The sequence below is a fragment of the Cygnus atratus genome, chromosome 3 (genome assembly GCF_013377495.2).
Source record: "Cygnus atratus isolate AKBS03 ecotype Queensland, Australia chromosome 3, CAtr_DNAZoo_HiC_assembly, whole genome shotgun sequence".
NCBI classification, from domain to species: Eukaryota; Metazoa; Chordata; class Aves; order Anseriformes; family Anatidae; genus Cygnus; species Cygnus atratus.
Genome location: NC_066364.1, coordinates 58169783 through 58192914, shown reverse-complemented (window position 1 = coordinate 58192914; position 23132 = coordinate 58169783). Strand labels below are relative to the sequence as shown.

The 23132-nt window shown below is 36.5% G+C and overlaps 1 protein-coding gene across 1 annotated transcript in view; it reads right to left on the bottom strand.

Moving 5' to 3' along the window:
* Positions 1-23132, bottom strand: part of LAMA2 (laminin subunit alpha 2) — a 380546-nt gene that overhangs the window by 51478 nt on the left and 305936 nt on the right. The window contains exons 40-44 of the mRNA XM_050709562.1: positions 19012-19150; positions 12651-12753; positions 4185-4301; positions 1318-1500; positions 116-121 (exon numbers count right to left, since the gene is read on the bottom strand). Of these exons, the coding sequence (XP_050565519.1) occupies positions 116-121; positions 1318-1500; positions 4185-4301; positions 12651-12753; positions 19012-19150 (548 nt within the window). The remainder of the gene's footprint in view (positions 1-115; positions 122-1317; positions 1501-4184; positions 4302-12650; positions 12754-19011; positions 19151-23132) is intronic.

Genomic DNA, 23132 nt, shown 5'->3' with positions numbered 1-23132 from the left:
TATTTTGATGAATGAGAAATGTGGAGCACCATGCAGAAGGTTTGGTGGCAAGCAGTGAAACATCATCTACTGGAAAAAGCACAATAAAAAAACGCAAGAAAGAGAACATACGTACTGATTCCTGTAGGCAAGACAAGGGGACAAAGAACAGAGAAAAAACAGAATACAACATAAGAAGATGTTCTGAAGATCTAAACACAAATGTAAATTAAGGGACAGGATTCTAGATCCAAGTGCCAAGAAATTGGTGCTTTTAGGCCGCTTCCCAGTTGTTTATCACTACCAAGCCAGATGTCATTACCTTGTAGATTGATTTCTAACCTGCCATAATATAACCACACTATTTCAATCGATAACCATTTTTCTTATTGTGTAAACTACTAGGGATCTCTCTGCCTGATGGAGTTCACACATATTTCAGTTGATGAGGGATCAGGAACTTCCAATAGGAAGACAGTGACAAACAACCATTGGGATTAACTTTCACTGGCACAGCTAGAACTTCAAGAAGATATATGACTATAGAATGACACTGACAATCCTCCTAAACCGGATGTTTTTAAGTGCCTAGCTTTGCCAAGCTGACCAAAACCTGGAGAGCAGAGAGTAGCTGAGAAGTTAGTCCTTCAGCAATTTTGTAAAGGTATTCAGGTTTTGTTGTCGGCTCGGTACACTCCTATATGATATGTTCTAATAATCTACCATAAAATACATTGTAATTTAGAATTCAACGTTATCCATCATATCCAAAGTGAAAACGCTAAAGCAATTGTCACTTCTGATAACAGGCTTCACTAACAACAAAAAAAAGAGCCCTAAAAAAAAACATACTTATAATCTCTTTTTTATCTTTCTTAAGCGTCTTCAGTGCTCTACCAAAATAGTAACTTATATGACAGAAGTCATGCATTTCTCCCAGAAGTGGTTATCTGATTGACTGACGGCTGGGTTAGTGCAGGGAATTTTACATGAATCAAGTGGTAAATTGTCAGTCAAAGGCAGATTCTTTAATTATTCACCTACCTAAATAGTTTAAAGAGCAGTCTGTGGAACAAATCTATCCACTACATGTTCATCCTGCTGATGCTAGCTTTTTTCTGCAACTACCAGCAGCAGTCTCTAAGATTTAAAAGTTATTCTTAAATGTTAAACCCAGAATATAGAAACTATAGAGCTTCCTTTTATCCCAATATATTGTAGTAACACTATGGGAGTGAAGTTATTGAGTGTCTCTGTTTCATTTTGGCATGACACAAATTGAAAAAAAAATCTGCCAACAAACCAAACCAAACCAAACCAAACCAAAAAAGATCTTACTATTCTTGATAGGATCCTTCACAACAGCATTTGTTTTTGCCACGTCATCTGCAAGTTTACTGTAATTGTTTCTCAAGCCAAGCAGATTCTGGTTGAGGTCTTTAATCTGGGCCAGGACATCATTTGCCGTATCGTTGGCTTGTCTTGCTTTGTCTTTAGCTGCCTGTACCTTTATAGCTGTATCTGTAGGTAGAAAAGGATAATGAAATGACTGTCCAGAGTACAGAAGTTTTCTTCATATGTCTCAAGAATAACTTGGGCCAAAATTCTACAATCTTAACTTGTGTTGTGTAGTTCTTTACTCTTTAGGAGATCCTACTTCACATGTAGTAAGACATTATTAATTGCACATGTAGATTGTAGATGCCCTGTTTTTCAAGACAACAAATGCTTCTGAAGAAGAGAAAAAACTCCACAGTGGAGTTGTAGGACCTGTAGGAACATGTTTTTCTACCTGCTTCCCACAAAACCATGAAACTGTTCTTGGAATTGCTTTCCCGTTGTGTTCTCCAACATGTCCTTGTGTCCCTCAGTCATATGAGAATTTTTGAGTGCAGCTCAGAAATTTGGACACCTCTGAAATGATCACGTAGCAATAGTGCCACTTATCATACTGACTGGGGCTTCCTTTTGTGGTCAGTGGGGTTAACAGATTGCACTGCAGTAGTGGGGAAAACACAGGAGGATGTATTTACTATCCTATTCTGGCTAAGAGACAGTTGATAAGGGATAGTTTATCCCAAGATTTGCTTGAAGAAGATTGCATATTTCTGATTCAACAATTGTAGGAAGACATGGGAAACACAGATATTATCGCCATTTCAGGGGATTAACAGTATAGATTTCCAACCATTTTTTCAGGTAGGTCCTTCACCTTCTGTGAACTATGTGACACAATCAAGCCTGTGGCCTAGGGAGAATACAATGCTTCTTCAGGCTGTAGAGAATTGGTAGGTTTATCCTGAACCCTGGAGAATTACATGACCGTTTTTACTTTCTTGAGCAAGGGTATATTATACCTGTGCTCCAAACAACTCCACTCTTATTTCTGAAGTTTTAGCTTTGAAAAGCTCCCAGAACACAACAGCACCTTGAAAATATATCTGAACCTTTAATAAGCCATTATCATCATCAGTACTGACAAGTGAAAGAACAGATTGCTCTGATTGCCTTTTTACACTTTCTATTTTCATCATATCTAAGTATCTCTTTCTGAGGCCATTATTACAGGTCATGCACCTTTCTGGCAGAAAGAAAGTTGGACTTACTGTGTTACTTCCCTCTATTGGTCATACAAATTATATTTATTTTCAACCACACTTTAAAAGTATGCCTATCCCTCCATATGTAGGTCCTTGTCCTAAGGTAATCTATCCCTCCATTCCATTTTGAATCTTTCTGTTTTTATTTGGCTATTTTATTTGAGTATTACTATAGTATGGACAAGAATTATTAGTTTAAATTGCTCTCTACTTTTGTGAATCCTTGAAGAATGAGATATATGACAGGGTCATTTTCTCTCCTGTCCTCATTGGTTATTTTGCCATTGGATGACTAATTTACTGCACTTCTGTATCCATATCTTTTATTTGCTCTGAATTTCATTCTTAAGACACATCTACTTGTGTATGAGAGTGTCCTTGTCCCAAGAGCAAGCACCTTGTAACTCTAATCTGACAAGAGTTTATTACATTGCTAATGGTTGCATATTTCATGTATCTTTTACATGTTTCATATTTACTATTCTGTCTCCTAAGGCCCACTGGTCTCCAAGGTCCATTTTGTTTGACTGAGACATCTATCTGTGCACAAGAAGAAAAACAGACAGGCCAATACATGTGGTCAAAACCCAGGAAGTGGCATAAGATGAGTATGACATATTAAAGCAAATTCTTGTGAATGCCTGATTTCAAGGATCGCTACATCTAAAAATAAACTTTCCAGTTGTCTGGAATCTTGAAGTCACAAAAGTGTGCAAGATGAATAGTAAATTATTTCTCAAGACAAGTTTTTACTTGTAGTCTGGACTTTCCAGACCTTCACATATGAGAGAGAATAAAGATTTTCTTCAGAGACTTTTCTTCAGTTTATTGCAATGCAGTGCTCCTTAGAGAGAAAAGTCATAGCAAATTACTTTGATAAAACATTTCTTTTTTCTAAAAACGAACATTCTGTTTATCACTGTCTATTGTAATGAAACTATGTTGTAGCTCACTGTCTCTTGCAATCACAACACTAAGTAGCTAACATCCCAGCACTTTGGGATTTTAATCAATATTAAAGATTGGAGGGGAGGGCAGGGGGACTTATACCGAATTATAAGTATGCTTAGTACTTTTGGTTTTATTGAGGAAAGCCTGTTCCAGTTCTAAGATACACAATGCCAAATTGACCAGAAAGGATACTGCAGCATAAATCAATGACTGTGGCAGAGAGGTAAGACAAAAAGAGCAAATTTCATCCTGCTTTTTCTATTGTCAGTAGGTCTTTATTTTTCTTAGGTTGCTATAAGAAGCATGATGGTTCTTTATTCACAAGTTTCATAAACAGACTTTTCAGGTTTAAAGAAAAGACTATTTGTCTCAGAATGTATTGTAACTTCTGAATTATAATTCGTTCTGAAACAAATCTTTTGCAAATTGCAGAACCTTCGTACTGTTTACTGTGCCAAAATACAAACTCATACAAGGTATCTGTTTTCAGACCAGTTCTCTCTAACATAGCTTATTTTTGTCTTATTACAGCAGCCAGTGATCAAAGCGGACACAATGTAGACCAGAAAAAGATCAATCAGACAGATGATAGGTGTTTATACACCTAACAACAGAGCAGGACATGTTAAGTGTTGCATTACTTTTCCAGCTTACCATTAGGAATGGCTGACAGTTTTCCAAAGGTTTCATTCAAAGCTTTCAGAAGAATGGAATTCTTCTCATCAGAATCTTTCAGTCTGTTCTGCATGCTGTCCAGGTTATCTCCCTTTTCTATAACAACAATAATAAGCAAGCCATTTATCATTAAGAAATTTAATAGTGTAAATAAGGAAGTCCAGTAAATCTGGTTGTAGGGTTCAATGATAATCTTTTTGGTTTCTTTAGGTTGCCTACTTCTGCAGTATCTAAATGCTTTAGTACATTTTACTGTTCTATATCAAAGGTTTTGATATAAGAGATTTACAGGAAAAAAAAAGAAAAAATACAGAAAAAAAGAAAAAATGATAATCAAAGAAATAAAAATGATAATCATAGAAAGAAAAAATGATCATCATAGATGGAATGATTTACTCAAATTCACACAGTGACCCACTGATAGACTCAAGAGTGAAGTTTAGTCATAGCTTTGATTCCTAGATTAAACTACTACTCAAATTTTCATCTTAAAGGGGTTGCCTAGGACAAATGATTTGAACACTGTGTGGAGAGAGGCATGACTGATCAGGTCATCTTACTGCTGCAATTAGAATGGTCAAACTATAGCTCTCATGGATTTTCTCAAAGATAACCACTGTTGATGTAACATCTGAGGAAAACACACGATATCACCCTATCATCAATATGAGGAGACAACACAAATTATTATGAAATAAACATAGATTTTATTTTTTGGGTATAGTCCTAAAAGTAAATAAAAATAGTTGTATCATATTCAGTACATTACAGACTGTTACAGACTGATGTCATCTTTTGCAGATAAGTTTCTGTTCTTCACCTTTTTTGGAATAAAAATTAAAGATTTTTTTTTTAAAGTAACCAGCATTAGCAGTAATTTTTCAAACTCTCAAAAGCGAGATTCCAGCTAAGCTTTACAGTTATTTAAATGGACACTAGTAAAAATAAATAAATAAATAAATAAATAAACAAACAAAGTTTGGCACAGAAAATGCTAGGTAATGCTTAAAAAACTATCTTAGCGGGCATTTTTCATCATTTCTTCATATAAGTGTGGAGTTCTTTGGAACAGACAGCTGCTAATTTATTAACTTAAAGGTATGCCCTGTTGGGAAACAAATTCAACATCGCTGTGCTTGATAGAAGGAGGGGAATAATTTGTAGAAAAGTAGTTTAAGATACAAAGTATGACAGTGATCTTCAGATATGTGACAGGTTATTGAAATTAAACACATGGTTTTTGGATATGTATCCAAGTAGATACTGAAGTAGGAAAACATACTGGAGAAGACATTTCTCCATGAATAAGTCACATACTTGTGAAAAATATAAAGTATCTCTTTTTCACAAGGGACAATAATTAGACATATTGGTACTTCAGCATCTCCAACAGCATCAGAATTGTAACCCTTCTGTGAGAGGGTAAACAGAATTATTCTGTTAAAATGAGTAACAGTGGTTCAGGTCCTACAGATTTTAAAAGAGAAAGGTTTCATAAAATTAGACATGCAAAAAAGCATCTCGAAATTAGAAAAATCAAACTAACTGCATATTACCTTCAAGAAATGATTAACTACATTTTCAAAGACTATTGCAAGACTGAAACAGTGGATGGAATTTAAATGAGAATCATATTTTTGTTGTTAGACCCTTTGAAATGTCATTCAGAAAGAAATCTATTCACTGTATTTAAACCAGAGCAATACTGCAGGAGTGCCTGGAGGTAAGATTCCATTCTTGCAAAACGTCCCACAGAGGAACAGGACACTGGTATGAAGCGTGAAAGGCACAGTTAATGCTAGAATAAAGTTGGGAAGAATCTTATATAAATTATAAGATCATATTTTCCCTCAAAAATACTGCTGTTTTAAATAACAGGTTTTGAATCCGCAGATGAATGAGGCCACTCATAAAGTGATGTTAAACTAGGGTGAACATATGAGAGTCTGGTCTTAAATGCTCTGTGGTTTTACCTGAGTTCATTTATCATTAAGTAATAATACTGACAAAAATGTTTTAATTTCTTCCATTTAATTTTGAAATTATAGTCTGCCTGATATTTCCTTGGTGTCTCTGTTGCCTTTTTGGAATGTAAGTGTTTATAAAGTGTATTAATATTCCTGACATATTTTGTTCATTTCTGGTGGTGGTATAGTAACTTTTTTGCATTAAATTAATTTAAATTATCTCTTTTTCTCCTCTTTACTCTGCCAGATCCGTTACACTAATTATCCCTTGGTTATATTTCTGAAGAATCATGTTTCCAGACTTCTGTTTTCAGCTTTGTAACCATAGCAGCAATTTTTATGGATTTTAATAAGTGAAGTTTCCCTAGAACTCCTGAATTTGAATACTGAGACTCCGTGTTTAATATTTTTTCTTTTAGTTTCTCAAATGTATTTTCACTGTATTTTTTTTAAATATTAAAATAATAAAGCCATAAATAAGTGTCCTTAAGGAGCTTTTCAAGAAAATTGTTCATTTTGCACCGTGATCATAACACGAAGCTTTATTTTGAAGAAAATTCCCACGCTATAACCCAGACAGTCTCTTCATTAAGCACCGAGCTAATTTTGACTATGAATCACAAACTGAACAGACTTCATTTCAGGTTTTCCCTGTCCTTTAATTATTAGCATTTATGAAAAATCCTAAAGCTATAAGAAGGCCTGAGATCATCCAGTTAATCATAGAGGCTAGGTAAAATATGAGTAGCTACATTCTAAATTTTTCCAAAATACAGAGTTTATCTGACTTGGAAGCCGTTAGTGGATCTGCACTGAAAGATACCAGGCACTGTCAATTCACATTAAAGTGTATGTTGAAAAATATCCTGAGAAATTTGTCTCATTCCTGTTTCCACTTAATTAGCTCTGCATGGAGATGGCACAGGATGCCAATCAACATACAGTATTTTGTTCAAATCTACAAAACCATTCATGCATCACTAAAACTAAACCCTAAAGTGTAAGGAGGATCTTGACTGAGTTTGCAGGTATGAACCCATATGTTTTCTGGTTTGGTTAATCTGATTTTCAATTTCTGTTTCTATTTCTTTGATAAAACACTACATTACAGAATAAGCATTACCCATTTTCCCTCTGAGTGAATAAACTAAAGTGAGTCAAAAAAAATCCCTACATTCATATGTTTTGTTAAGAAATGAGTTACTTATCACTTGTATGCAGTGATCTATTTTTACAAGAGACAAGTTTTAACAAATCTCTGAAGAACGCATACATATATGGCAATGGTTAATTACTGATTACTTGTCACCACTGCAATACTAGCAGAAACAGGCATCTTCTGAGAGTTTGGCCTAATGCAGTTTTCCATGGGACTGTCCAAAAAGGTATCATAAAGACACGCTACCCAATGCATGCCCCCCAAAACAGAATAAAGGTTGAAATCTCCTGAGGAGCAATACATGCAGCTGTTTTTATTGATTGGATATTGCACAAATTTACTGGCAGTTGCACATCTACCTTTCTATAATGCTTGTTTTGCTTCCTGCAAATAGCATTTTTGCTCCCCTCAGTCTCATCCTGTAAAGAGGGTGATGGGCCACAAGCTAAATTTTTATCTCAAAACCAAGCAAGACTTATGAACAAACAGGGAAAAATGTAACTGCAGAAATGCAGCCAATGATGTTTAACTTTTTAAAAAGACTGTTTTCAGCATTAGCATTTACATTAATATTATGCAATAATTTGCTGAATGCAACATGCCAGGGCAGCAACAATGCAAACCAGAGGAAAATACACAAACAAGGGATATAGCTGTGCCTATCAGCTACAAAATATTTTGGCTAAAAATATTCACTTGTTGTCAGGCAGGACAAGACCCCCTCAACTTTTCAATTCTTAAGCAGAAGAAATGACATGAGCTGAATTTCAGTAGCCACCTGACACCAGTCTCCAGCTGAAGCTTTTTTTTTATATATCTTATTTTTCCTTTTCATTTATCATTTTTGACAAAGCCTGTATATTGTCTCAAATCTGCACTGGGCAAATATATTTTTAAAACAGTAAATTCAAAATTATAATGAAGAAAAATTTCTCCTGGCAAACTAAAAATCCCTCAAGGCACAGAGAGAATGAAGCTGGCAGGCAGCAGCATTCACTCATTTGTAGCCAAAATTTCAAAACTCCTTCTTAGCCAGAGCACTACACACAGATTTTGCTTCTCCCACCAGGGTTATTCCTTCTAACGCCTAGCCCCACAGAGAAAGAAAGAATTAAATCTCCATTTTAATAGCTTCTCTCGGAAGCTTTGCTTTGTAAGGACTGTTTCAGCAGTTTTTGGTAGTAATATAAAACATTTTTGTGATTAACAGCCGTTTTATAACTAGTGTAATTGGCCACAAATCACAGAAATGTCATAATGTAGCAAGAAAACACTCCCACCTCTATCATAGCCCAGCCTGGATTTCTGGAGTATATATTACTTGAGTGGCTTATGGATTTTCATTACTTTAACTAATGTACTACCTGTAGTGCAGGCAGCGAAATTTCAGACTAATGATCACTTCTGTCTAGCAGATCTTTATAGAGTGCCCATCATCCATCCTTCACTTTCAGTAGAGGCTCTGAATAGGGTGGCTTTGTAAGAACTGTAGAAAATATCTTTCTATTAGTTTTACACTCAAATCTCACTTTCCAACCTGGAAACATCAAGTCATCCAGAAGAGATTATGTTCATAATACTAGTTACACCATCACTTTGGAGAAAACGCAAAGTGGGGAAAAAAAATAATCTTTTTTTGCATTTTATTCCTATGTATCTGCATTTTGGGCACTACACTAACTGATCTCTGTGGTTCAAGCTGTGGAGCATGGCCATGTTTTCTCAGATACAAAAAGGCATACTGTGAAAGTTTAGAATGTTTGTCTGTATGGAGCAAATTATATCTAAGTCATATCAGAGAACATTAGGAAAACTCCATCTCATTAACCTTCAGTATGGGGCAAGACCACAGACAAAGATTTAATACTTAGCTTACAAGCACTGCTCTCTGCTTCTCTGCTTGCATGAGGATTGCTTTATGAATCTTTAGAATGCTTAGACCTTCACTTCTGAATTATGAAATGGACATCAACTGAAATTCTCACTGGACTAAAATTGGAGAATAACATACTTTTTCAAAAATCTCTGAAGTCATGTCATGTCATGTCTTATTGAGGTTGTAATATTTTTTTTTTCTTCTTTTTTCCAGGGTTAAATTGAATAGCCCTGTGAGCACATAGCATTGATATATATTCAAAGTCTTTGACTTTGTCCTGGAAAACAGGTCCCTGTGTTCTATAGAGCACATGATAACTCTGAAGTAACCACCTATGGAGCACAGAAAGCTATGGACTCCACTGCAGTGTACAAAGGCAGTGCTGCCTTTTTGGCATTTCCAGCCATGGAAAGATGGTGAAGTTTGCTTTCTTCACAAACAGCATCCCTATTCTTTCTGCTTCAGCCATATTACTTAAATTTGCTCACTGGTCTCACCTAGCAGTTTAATGATTTTCTGTGGCATATTTACTGAAACATGGTCCTCTGGCCCTGAATTGGTACTGAATCTGGCAGTAAAGTCACAATAAAGACGAAGCTTAATATACATCCAAGATTTACTAGAAACTGTCAGTACTTATCATTTTCTTGTAGCAGCTCCGAGGAAAAAAATGTTTTTAACTTTCAAACTGTGTATGATATTGACATGTAATTAATGACCATATTAAAAATTTTGTCTTATGACCTTGTTAAACATTATGATGACTTGTTAACTAGTCTGCAAGTTGAAATCCTAGAGCTGCCAAAAATAAATAAGAGTGTAGTAATAGTCAAACAATGACTCTGTGTTATGTGAATCTCATTCTTCATGCTGTATGGTTTTTGTAATGCATCTCCCAGGAGGCCAATGAAAATTTTATATGTTAAAACCCGAAAGACTGGGCTCTATTATAAAAATCTGTCTTATTTCTAATAAAAAATATTTTTAACTACTTTAGCATGACATGGAAGCTTCAGGCATCATCTCTGTGACAGGCAGATTAAATCTCAACCTGGAATATTTACTGTGTGTGATTTTTCTAGTTCTGATGCATGAAATAAACAAACAAAACTGATTAATTTTCAAATCCTATGATGAGCAAGAAATATTATATCATAGTTGTTTTCATCTTGTCCTCTTTATTTCTTCCAACTCCTAGATCTGTTTTCCCATTTAAGTGAGAAAGTGTTATACCTGTCCTTGTGGTTAATACATTAACCCCGTTAACCCTGTTATAGCACAATGACTTCAGCCAACTGAATCAGATTACACTACAATATATATAGTATGAAAAGATTTTTTAAAAGCTACACTGACTGAAAACAAGCTTTTTGAAATATATACATATATGTATAAACACAAGAGACATGTTAAGCATAACAGATGGGATAACAGTGTACTAAATTGGAATAAACCATGAAGTTATCAATTTGAACATATTCTATCTAGATTAATAAAAAAAAATCCATATTTGTATGAATGACCTTCAAAAGTAGATGTATGGATGACTTGGTTAATTGATATTCCTCTAACACTTTAATACACCAGTGGCATAAAGACTTAAGTCATTTTCTCTTGTATATGTAAAAACAAGGTATTCAAACAGCAATGTTTAACATTTTTCACAAAGGCAGGTGTGTGAAACTCAGAATGCTGGCCTATTTCAAAGCGTATGATGCTTATTTCCCTTCAGGTTCAGTTGAAATACTGAAATATGAAAAATTTTTCAGCTCCTTTCTACGACTTCTGTGGAGAAAGAATTGAAGATTACTTTTAAACAGATGCTTCATTAGCACAGCAATAAGTATTTTCTTAGAAGACTTATAAAACAATCTGTCTAGATAAAGATGCAAGATACAAACTGCTTTTGTTTGCAAGATTGTGCAAGAGCTCAAAAGATCATTGAATCATAGGCTGCCCAAAGATCATTTTTCTCCTTCTGACTAACAGTCATTCTTCACTGATGTTTGTCTAAGCTGTTTTCAAAGATTTTCAAAGGTCAGATCTCCCTCAGGCAATCAATTCCAGTACTTCTACATTTTAATTACAAGAAAGATTTTCCTAATATGTGATCTGTAACAGTGCAATTTAAGATATGTTAGTACAATCTTATGTGGAGAAACCTTGGCATAACTGAAGAATATTAAGTCCCTACTCATTTGTCTCTTTTTCAGTCTACAATTTTAAATTGTTTCAATCTTTCTCCTTCTCTCTCCTCCCCTACACTTCCACTTAGTCTTCATGATGTTTGCAAGACTATCTGCAAATGACCTCAACCTTCATGAAGTTCAGCACCTAGCACTGCAGACAGTAATTTCGCTAAGGCACTAGTAACCCTTCCACTCCGTGGACAAATTGTTTCATGTGTTTTGGAAAGCCATTCACCTGTTCATGCATTCCCCTGTGACATCTACCTGACATCCACTGCGAACCAGCATGTGATCCATTATTGTCTTCGGTCTCATTCTATGGAGCTGCTACACAGAAAATTGCTCCTCATCCTGCATTTCTGCAGCTGTGCATTCATGTGTGCATGAAGCACCTTGTTGTGTTCATCCTGACTACTGCCCTACTTTCTCACACTGTGGCATTCAACGATAATACTCTCATTTATTGAGGAGAAAATACTCAGGTACATTATAAACAGTCTTATCTGAATTATCAATTATTATGTCTCACCAAACAGAAATTTCTGCAGAAAGTGCAGAAAAATAAAAATGTTTTATTTCACACCAAATTGAAGTACTTGGTTTGAGATCTACAAACTTTATCATTTGAGCTGCATTTAGCCACATACTTAAACCTTAGGAATGAAGAAATATTTTTTTTGTGTGTGTGTGAAAACTCATCTCTTTTCTCCAGAGATATATTTTAGTTTTGTTTTTGAAGAAAATACTTAGCAATTCCCTCCCATTACCCTATTTGGCAAACATCTTCATCCTGGATCCCCACACTTCCCTTTTCTGTCACAACCCCTTAAGCATCCTGAAGAGATGTGCTATCTCTGATTGGTATTGTAAACCCTAATTCTGTATTAACAGGAATAAAAATGTAATGCTGTGCTGGATTTTGTACTAATTTTCTGCTAGAGCATTTACTAAATCAAAACTTGTATTTTCATCCCTCTCTCATTCCCACTTACTCTCACCCTTACTGTAATCATCAAGAGAAGACTAAGCTTCTAGCTTTTCCGGCCTTCCTATCCCAGAAGAGGACAAGCATCCCTGCATTATGCCTGGACCCAAAACAGAATATTTTTCATTGATACATTGTTCAATTTAAAAACAGATACTGAACTATAAATATTTTTTTTTCTTCTGACATGGCTTAGTCATACTGGAAGTAAAACAGTCTCAAAGTTTTTCTAGTATTTAATGGACCTGAATGCCACATAGTGTACATACCTCTAACATCATTTTCTAGCCTCTTGGCATCATTAAGGACCCTGAAGCTTTTCTGAAGAGAGCTCTTGGCATCATCCTTCAATGATCCTTGAGGACCAGATGTCTGCAGACAAACAAACAGTGTCACAGATACAGGAAAGTCTTAAGTCATAAAAGATACAGGAAAACAATCTAAGTGAACGTTTTAAATTCAAATGAACATCAGTGTGCTCTGAATCATATCCCATTGTCATTACACTGGTTTCCAAAAGACTAAAAAATAATTTCCTCTAATTTATTTTCTTTTGTTTTTAGAGGAAGCCAGTTCTCCTTTGGAATACCAGTGATGACTACAATAAGAAGAGAAAATGTTTATATCATTACAGAAAGAGATCTGCTCTAGGAACAGAACTTTGTCCAGAACAAACAGATCTTTCAACTTAAAACGTGTTTCTTCCTCCAGCTACAGTATTTCTCCCTAAGAGCAGCTACAATACCTTTAGAAGCCAGACTGGATCTGATGTTCCATATTCTCAAACAGAGAACAGAGCTCTCTTCATGGTTAAATACAAGAACTGTAATTGCTAGGTCAGTATAGTAAAGATGCTATAAAGGAAATAGAGTTGAAAAAGAAGGGCAAACTGCAGTTAATCTGAAAGAGTTTTATTACTAAATAACCATTTTTCTACATATCATACTGTTTAAAGATCTTTGCTTTGAAAAAACATCTCTCCAGTGCAGAGACTGATCAATTGGTAGTATGATTTTTCTAAATTAGATTAGTATTTTCAGTTGGTAGAAAATGCTCTAGGTTCTGAACCACTTACTGTTCAGTTTGTAAGAGTGAACTCAGGTCACACATCATACTGAGTACATTTCTGTGAGAATACTCTTGACAGCCAGATAACGTTCTAGTCATGGGTCATAGCCTCGTAACTAGTATGTAATTAAGCAGCAGCTACTTTTCATTTTCCAGGGCAGATACATATACTCAAAATGTGTGTCAATTAAATGACACAGTTATTATTACTATTCATTATTTATATAATGAGCAAGCCCAGAGGTGATACTGTGCATACTGCTGAATCTTTGTTGTTTTTTGATGACACGTTGAGAACCACGTATGGGACTTGTCTACTTCTTTTCCATTTAAAAATCTTAAAGAACACTTTGGATACTCACAAAGCTCAGAATAAAGTTTTTTTGTAAAGGTATATCTCATGGCATGTGTGGCCATGTCACTGGGATACATCTACCATACTACTTCCTTGTAGTCATGGGATCTAAATTTATTCTCAGCTTTCATCATGGGCTAAGTGATTTTATGAAGTATGGCCTGTATGACTACCAAGCACACTTGAACTATTAAGCTGTTCCTACTATAAATTATTCCCCATATCAACAGAAAATATATTTGAAAGATCAACAAAACAACAAAACCTTTTTTTTTAAATAGATTTTATCACTTAATATAAGTAGCACCAATAATAGAAAAACACATATAACCCTAGAAAAAGAAAAAGAAAAAAGCAAACAACAAAAAAGACTTTCCAGTTAAGCAAAAGATTGCTTCTGAAGGAAGAATGGTTTGCCAGATTTTGTAGCAGATGCACCTGTCAAATCAGATAATACTACTATATATTCTTTTTCCCGTTAGCATCAAAACCCAGGTCCATGTGACCACGGACTTCAAAAAATTGTTGTTATTATTAAATTACTAGGCATGGTTGACTGGCTGTTAAAGCAGTTTAAATTCAACAGAAATACATTGGAAGGCCAGATTTGCAATGCGAAAACAAGAAGTTCATCAAATCAGGGACAATAAATAGGTCCGGGCTGGCAATTAGTCAGAAACAGATTTCAGCATAAAGTTAATACTAAAAAGGCCCTTCAGAGACAAATACACTTGTACTGATTAAAATCTTTATTTTATATTAATTTTCAAATAATTCTGAAAGGGAGGATTAGTCAAAAAAATCAAATGCAAAACATACTTTTTTTTTTCTAGCTTTTCTTCCGGCTCATGGAATGTTGAGTTATGATGAAGTCAATAATGAAAAAAGCAAACATTTTCTGGCAGTGTGAGGTGAAGTTTATGCCCAGCTTGCGGCAAGCCTGGGTCATGATGAATCCTTTTATGATTTAATAAGACTGACAGCTAAGGGATTTTTATATTGTTTTCTAAATTGGTACACCTGCTGTAAAAATGAAAAAAAAAAAGTAAAAAAATGATTGTGGTTCAAGACAAATTGGAAAACCACAGTGTCTCAGGAATCTAAGTTCTAATTCTATCTGTTCCAGAGTGTACATATCCTGTGGACAGTAACTTCCTCACTCTGTGCTTCCCTCCACACCCCCTGCCCTATACAAACTTTGTGCAGCTTGACTGCTTGTGGCATCTTGTGGCAGGAGTGGGATCTCGTTATGTATTCAAACAATGCTATCTCAATTTTGGGTTAGAGGCATAAGTGCTGTTATAATAACATTATACAAAATGCTGCCACTGAAACCATACATCACCCTTAATGGTCTGTTTCTTCCTTTCCTTGGGTTAGCAATAATTTTAACAAGGTTTAGCACCAAAAGAAAAACATCTATCAAATTACTGAAAAGCTCTATGAATCAATAATTAGCAATAATTATGGGTAAGGAATGAATTCAGGAAGAAATATCCTCGCTGTCTTCCTTTTTCTGGTACTTCAGTGAATCTTGAACTCTGTTCTTGCCAAATGACCTGCCTTCTGCAGGAGCAGAAGGAAGATTTCAGTTCAGCACATAGCCTGGCGGGTTATAGAACTATTTTGGGATGAAGAAGATCCCTCCAGATCTCCCAGGGATGACTGTGCAAATCACTGAACGCACATTGACAGGGATAAGGCTACAGGCTGCAAGTTTGAATAAGATTAGCCATAGCCACAGCATTCTGTGAAGACTCCCCCATCAGCACATGCTGTGCATGGTCTGAACACATATCAGACAAAGAATTGCTGGGGCTTTTGCAGTAGGGATTTTTGCAGGAGGGATTTTTTTCTGAGGTTTCATGAATGGATGTAGGCATGAAGTAGGCATTATGGTGCCTAAACCTGCTGACGTGTCAGCAGTTTTGGTCACTTGAAGAGGTACAGCTCCAAGCACATATGCAAATCCACTGGGACAGTTTTGAGGATCACATACTTAAATTCACCTGTACACTTAAAACAGTTCTGCCTTATTTTTTAAATAAAGGATTTTCTTTTCACATACATTTATATTCTGAGATGTCTTCACCTCTGTGAGAGCTAAGGCTACTCTCATTTTCACAAGCCTTGGAGAAAGAACGAGAAGTCTTGGGGAAGCTGAGAATTCTGAAGTACCAAGATATTATGTGTGAATTGCACCTCAGGACATCCTCATGACAGTAGCTAGGCAGTGTTATGCTGTTATCATATAAGGAATTGAGTGTAATGGCACCCCAATAGTTATGTTAGGTGCCACTACAAAGGGAGTAAGAAGAAAAGAAGCAAGCAGGACCCTAAACACCTAACATCTCACCTGTGATTCCAGTTACTAGTCTAAAAAAGACTAAGAAGAAAAATACTTTTTCAAGACGTTTTAAAACTATAGATCTGATCTGTGAGACACAAGCTGGGTCTGTTAACATGACTCTGCTCTTCAGTCAGTTACTGTCTTGGCTAAGTAATGGGATATTGAAGCTGCCTGAATGCTAGAGATTTCTCATCTGTGATAAATTTATTTTTCTTTTAAAGGGGAGAGCAAATCCATCATAAAAAGCTCAGGAGGAATTTTTCTGTCATATTTTTAATACATTTTTTCCCAGTCATTTATCAGGCTTCCTGTAATCACGATAGATTTTAAGCATTTTTTTTTTGTTCTTGCTTTTAGCAACATTAGCTTAATTTAAAAACAAACTAATCTTCCTGTTAAAAACAAAAATAACCCCAAATTCTGAGATATCACTGAGGCTCCCATAGATTGTTTACTTCAATCACTTGCAGGGTGGAATCTAAAACTCAGCCCAGTACCTACCATTTCTAGTTTATGCACCAGCTTGCTGCTGTTGGAAAACCTTCCCTCCACAGACCCAACACTATCATTTGCTAGGAAAGGCTAGGTTCAGTGATGCATGTGAACTTCAGATCTCTCCTCTGTTATCTGCTAGCTTCTGGAGATCAGAGTCCTTTACAGAAGATTGGCACCCACAGGTACTCTCAGAAAGAAAAGAATATGGCTCCATCTTCCAGAAGGAGAGGAAAGAGATGATTTCTATCTTCTATACATTGGCCCAAAGAGTACCTACTTGAGAAGGAGGGAACAGTTTCTAGGACTTGCTTAGTCTGAGGGGGCTCAAATCCACAAATACCTTCTAGGCTAGTGCTTGAACCATGGAGCTGCATGACAGCATGGGGGCACTCCGGTCCTGCTAAAGCTCAGCTACAAGAAAGAGGATATATTATATAAGGGCCTGCAGAAAGAGGAGCCTCTTTCTGATTTACTGATTTTAGCAGTTAAGCTTTTCAGCTAGGATGAGCAAATATCTAGCTCTTTCCATTAAATAAATAAATAAATAGAATAGAATAGAATAGAATAGTTAAACAATGACTGAACTTCACAATTTTTTCAATTTGGCCCAAAATCCTAACATGATTATTTACCAAATACTGCATAAAGTCTACCTTGCTCTGCAGCAGCATGATGGTAAAACACTGATAATCTCTATATTTAGCCAATTATGTTTAAAAGGCAGTAGCTCTCTCAATTTTCCTCTTTATCAACTAGACCCCTATTATCCCTGTTACACATACACAGCAAAGAATATAAACAGGCTTCCTCTAACGAATGTATAGAGAGGAGATGCTTAAAACCCCACCCGAATAGTATCTTAGTCTCTCCTTGCTACTCACTTGCATAATATTGTTCATCTCTTCACCTCTATCCCTTTCAAACTGTCTATCCACTTTCACCCCATGGTATAATCCGCCAGTTCACTATCTGATTTATACTCTTTTGTAGTCATACTGTAACTGCTTGCTTTGTTTCTTGACTGCTGTATGTATCTTTTTTTTCCCCTACTGAATCCTTACAACAGCTGCCTGCTTCACTCACTGTGAATCACAAAAGAAACAAAGGATAGATATCTGTATTAAATCTAAATGTGCAGAAAAAATAATCCAGAGCTCCTTATTTACTTCCGCAGAGTAATTAGCAGTTCTAGAGAAACAAATAACTATTAACAGAGAACCAGCATACACTAATATGTGAGGTGACTTTTTTTTCCATCAAGAGAGAAATACAGCAATTAGTGTTATTTGAAACAGAAGTTACCAATCTAAACCGTCTAAAAATATTGAAATATTTGTGCAACAACTAAATCAATTTATCCCTCTCCAAAATACAGACTTTTCCAGCATGTTGTTGCTTTTACTGTTCTTGCAATCCATTTGACCGAAGTAGCTCTCTGCGAGCTACTTTTATGCACATGCAAGTGCTCTAACTGCAAGTTGCTTCTGTTCACCTATATGTTTCTGTATCAAACATAAGGTCTGCCTATTTTATATAATACTGTAATTTCCTTGGTGATTTTTTGTGTGCCTGTGAAGTGCATGTCAGTTGCTCTCTGACCAGCTTCCACAAACTAGCCATTAACTCCTTCAAAATTAGGTATAAAAACAATTCTGACTATGCTTAGAATGTTTTCTGGTCTATGGAGCCGAGCTCCTCATTATGACTCAGGCAGCAGAGCTGGCTTTAGCTTAGAATCCTATTTTTAAAAGTTCTCTCCGTTTTCTCTGAAAATTTGCATGTAATACCTCATACTGATTTCTCTGTGAAAATGGGCAGAGTTCATGTAAAAAACTGCACGTATGTTATTAACAAAACTTTCTGCACCATTTCTATGTCTCTCCATTTCTAGATTTCTGCTAAATGCTCACAGTTCATCTTATGTGCAGAGAACTGCCTGCGAGCATTTTCTTAGAACTGGAGGATGAAGAGTTAATTAAGGAATGTAGTTCTTTAGATGCATGCAAAACATTTTAAAAATATAACCTAGCTTTAATGAGTATTGAATGACCTACACTAATGACTAAAAGCTTTTCCGCAGCAGCTGTTGGCTTGAGCCATAGGCTGAAATTGAAAGGTAGACAGCAGAAGGAGGAAGAATTGTATACAAAAATGGAAAAAGATCAAAGAAACAGGAATTAGGGACAAATGGAGATGTAGTCAAGGTACACATAGCTCTGGCAGGGGCATATTGTTCTGATCAAGGATCTGTGGTGGCAGGGTTCTCTAAAGTCATAAGATGGAAGACATGGATCTAGGATAAAGCACAGCACAGCTCCACAGAAAATCTAAGCCTCCTTCCAAATTTACTTATTTTTCTTACCGCTTGCATAGCTTCATTTGCAAGAGCCTTGGCTTCCTTGGCAACTTTTTCAGCTTCATCTGTGTTATCCTTGATGTTAGTATAAGCATTGAAAGCAAGTGTGGCATTGAAAGAGATGTTTTTGGCTTCAGCAAGGATTCTGTTGGAATGGGAAAAGTAAACACACCATTAAACCTGCTATCAGAGCTCAACGGAATATAGTAGACTACTTCTTCAAACCCAACAGCCCTTATTTCTAAGGTTATTTTTAAGACATTGCTGTAGAGAGCAATGCTACACTTGAAAATTCAGGAGTTCTGGCATCATATGTTTAATAGAATTCATATTTCATCTGTGCAAAAAGACAAAAAAATAACATTTGCTAACAAGGAGGTTATGTGAAATAAAAATGGATCAGACACTGAGATAAGACAGTGCAGTGCTTAATAAATAGTAGATATTATATACATACATTACATAGATACAGATATACACACACAATAGTAGATATACATACATAGTAGATATTATACACTCTTTAATATAAATATAAATCTGTAAATCTACATAAATCTGTATCTATCTATAAATCTAAATATTTATATATAACATAAATATAAATCTACTATCTACTATTATCTACCATACAGTAGATTATACACTATAATAGATAACATATACATAATGTAGGTTTATAGGTCATGTGATGAGTCAGGCTATTCATTGAAGTTTGAACTGTCTGAACATGGGGAACATCATCACAGGGATGTTTTAGAGCAGTCTGTGTGAACCACCCATTTCTTGGTCTGGCTTCCAAACACAGAAATCTTACTATCTAAAACAATCCTAAATGTTCATTTTTCATTTTGCTTACCAAAATGAAAAAGATAACCAATAATACTTCATATTGAATGGAGTGTTCCATTTATATGAAATGTTCCATTCTAATAATTTTAATTGAATTAAAAGATAATTATAAACAAATAATATTCTTGGCGCAGGGATTAGAGCTCAGCTAACTGACTTTCAGGGGAATTTTTAGACACCAGGCTAGAGAAATCGCTTTTCTTGCACTCTCTGCATGTGACATATTCAAATATTTTCTACAAAGAAGTATTGTACATACAGAATTAACTTGAAGACATCTCTCTCAGAACACGTTATAGCTTAATGCCTATGGTACTTTCCCTGAAAAAGGGTAAATGGGTCCACTTCACTGCTTGAACTGGACAAGAATGGATTTCAACTTGGATTTTTGCCTCTCAGGGAATTGCTCTGGACATTAATGTGTATGGTAATGTCAGGGAGGCAGGGGTTAGTCCTGCTGGACCTGTTTCAGCTTGTACAAAATACTTAGTCATTGAGACAGAATGTGTGGAAGAAACAGAAATTAATTCTCTAACCTCATAACTAATCTATTCTCTGGAGAATCGGGACAGCTGGGTTCCAATCTTTGCTTCAATGAGTATTTAATGATTTCTACAAAATGCAAAACGAAAGACAAAGAGGACAAAGGGTATATTCCTTGGACTCCATATGTAGTTAACAGAGGGAGACAGATTTCCTTTGGGCTGCCACATGACTGAGCTACAGGTGCATCATTACTGGAAGAGTCTAGAACCATAGAATCATACAATCATAGCATATCCTGAGTTGGAAAGGACCCACAAGGATCATTAAGTCTAACTCCTGGCTCCACACAGGACCACCCCAAAATCAGACCTTATGTCTGAGAGCTTTGTCCAAACGCTTCTTGAACTCCAGCAGGCTCGGTGCCCTGACCACTTCCCTGGGGAGCCTGTTCCAGTGCCCAGCATCTTCTTCCATCGAAGAACCTTTTACTAATATCCAACCTGAACCTCCCCTTTCACAGCTCCATGCTGTTCCCTTGTGTCCGGTCACCAGAGAGCAGAGCTCAGTGCCCACCCCTCCACTCCTCTCCTGAGGGAGCTGCAGGCTGCCATGAGGCCTCCCCTCAGCCTGATCTGCTCTGGGCTGAACAAACCAAGGGACCTCATCTGTTTCTTATACATCTTCACCCATATACCCTACACCATCTTTGTAGCCCTCTTTTGGACGCTCTCTAATAGTTTTTGTTTGTCTGTTTGTTTTTATATATACTGTGGCGTCCAAAACTGCACACAGTACTCAAGGTGAGGCCATGTCAGCACTGAACAGAGCAGGACAATCACTTTCTTCAGTTGGCCAGCAGCGCTGTGCCTGAGGCACCCCAGGATACAGTTGACGCTCCTGGCTGCCCAGGAGCACTGGGGACTCAGATTTAGCTTGACATTGGCCAAAATCCTCATATCCCTTTCTGCGGGGCTGCTCTCCAGCCTTTTGACCCCTAGTCTGTATGTATGGCCAGGGTTGCCCCTTCCTGGGTGCAGAATCTGACATTTACTCTAGCTAACCTTCATATGGCTGGTGATTGCCCAGCTCTCTGATTTGTCAAGATCGCTCTTCAAGGCCTCTCTACTCTCATGGAGTCAGCTCCTCCCAGTTTTGTATCAACGGCAAAATTCCTCAAAACACTTTTTAGTCCAACATCCAAGTAATTTATAAAACCATTAAAGAGAACTGGCCCTAACATGGAGCCCTGTGGAACCCTACTAGTGACTGGCCACCAACTGGATGTAATCCCATTTACCATAACCTTTTGAGCAAACCCATCAGCCAATTGTTCACCCATGGTATTATGTTTTTTATCTAGCTGTATGCTGGACATTTTGTCCAGAAGTATACTGCGAGAAACAGTATTGAAAGCTTTACTGAAATCCAAAAAAATCACATCAACTGGCTTTCCATGGTCAACTAGATGGGTGACCTTGTCATAAAAGGAAATTAAGTTTAAGTAGGACCTTCCCTTCATGAACCCATGTTGGCTATGACTAATGACCGCTTTGTCCCTCAGGTGTTTTTCAATAATTCCCAGAATAATTTTGTCCATAATTTTACCAGGCACTCAAGTGAGACTGACAGGCCTGTAATTATCATGGTGTTCTTTCTTGCCTTTCTTGAAAATTGGAACAATGTTTGCCAGCTTCCAGTCAACTAAGACCTCTCCAGATTCCCAAGACCTTTGAAAAAAAAATGAGAGAGGTCTCACAATAACATCAGCCAGCTCTCTGAGTACCCTGTAATGAATCCCATCAGGCCCCATAGACTTATGTGCTTCCAGCTGGAGCAGCAAGTTCCACACCCGTTCGGGGTTGGTTGGGAGTTTATCATTATCACAGTCATGGTCCTCCAAGTCAGGACACCTGGGGTCCCAGAGCCCATCATTGGTGTTGAAGACAGAGGCAAAGAAGGCATTAAATGCCTCTGCTTCATTTATGTCCCTGTTTGTGTGGTGACCATCCTCTTCCAAGTAATGTTTTCTCTGGTCCTCCTTTTGCTGTTAACATTTAAAAAAAAATACTTTTTAGTGATGGAAAGGAGGAGATAGATTTATTGACAGAGAAAAAGAGACAGATATTTATCTATCTCCTTCCTCAACTACAGATGGAGCTCACTAGGTTAGAGTAAGTTTTTTTGATACTCTGTTAGATAAATGTGCAGCCCACAATAGCTATCTAGCTAGTAGCTAAAGTACTGCTTAGAAACATGGTTCATATACCCTCTGGTTAGGAGGGAATTAAACTGAATTTTCCACATACCAGTGACGTTTACTCATCAGCAGGCAATTAGGCATAAGGAAGAAAAGCCTGTCCTAATACCTATCTGTATATAGGATAAATATATATATATATATATTTTTTTTTCCCCTAGGTTAAATTCATGAACTGTTCCATGTTCTAACTCTCAAGAGAACACCCTCACCATCAATCAGTATGCTATCTGAAGCCTTAGGGGGTGATTTGAGAGAAAGAGCTCTCCCTCAATCTCTCTTGTAAGATGAAATGATATTTTTCAGCAAATTTAGTATTAGCTGAAAGATACCCAAGTGCCAGCTGTGAGGATAGATATATTTTTGAATTCCTAAGATAGATAGAGAGAGACTGCATATTCCTGTATAGTGTGACTTTAATGTCAGTGCATGAACTAAACAACTTTATCCTGATGCAGGATGACATAGGACTTTGGTATTTCTTTCTCCTTTGAGATTATGTATCTGACCACACTAGAAATTTTAATTTTTA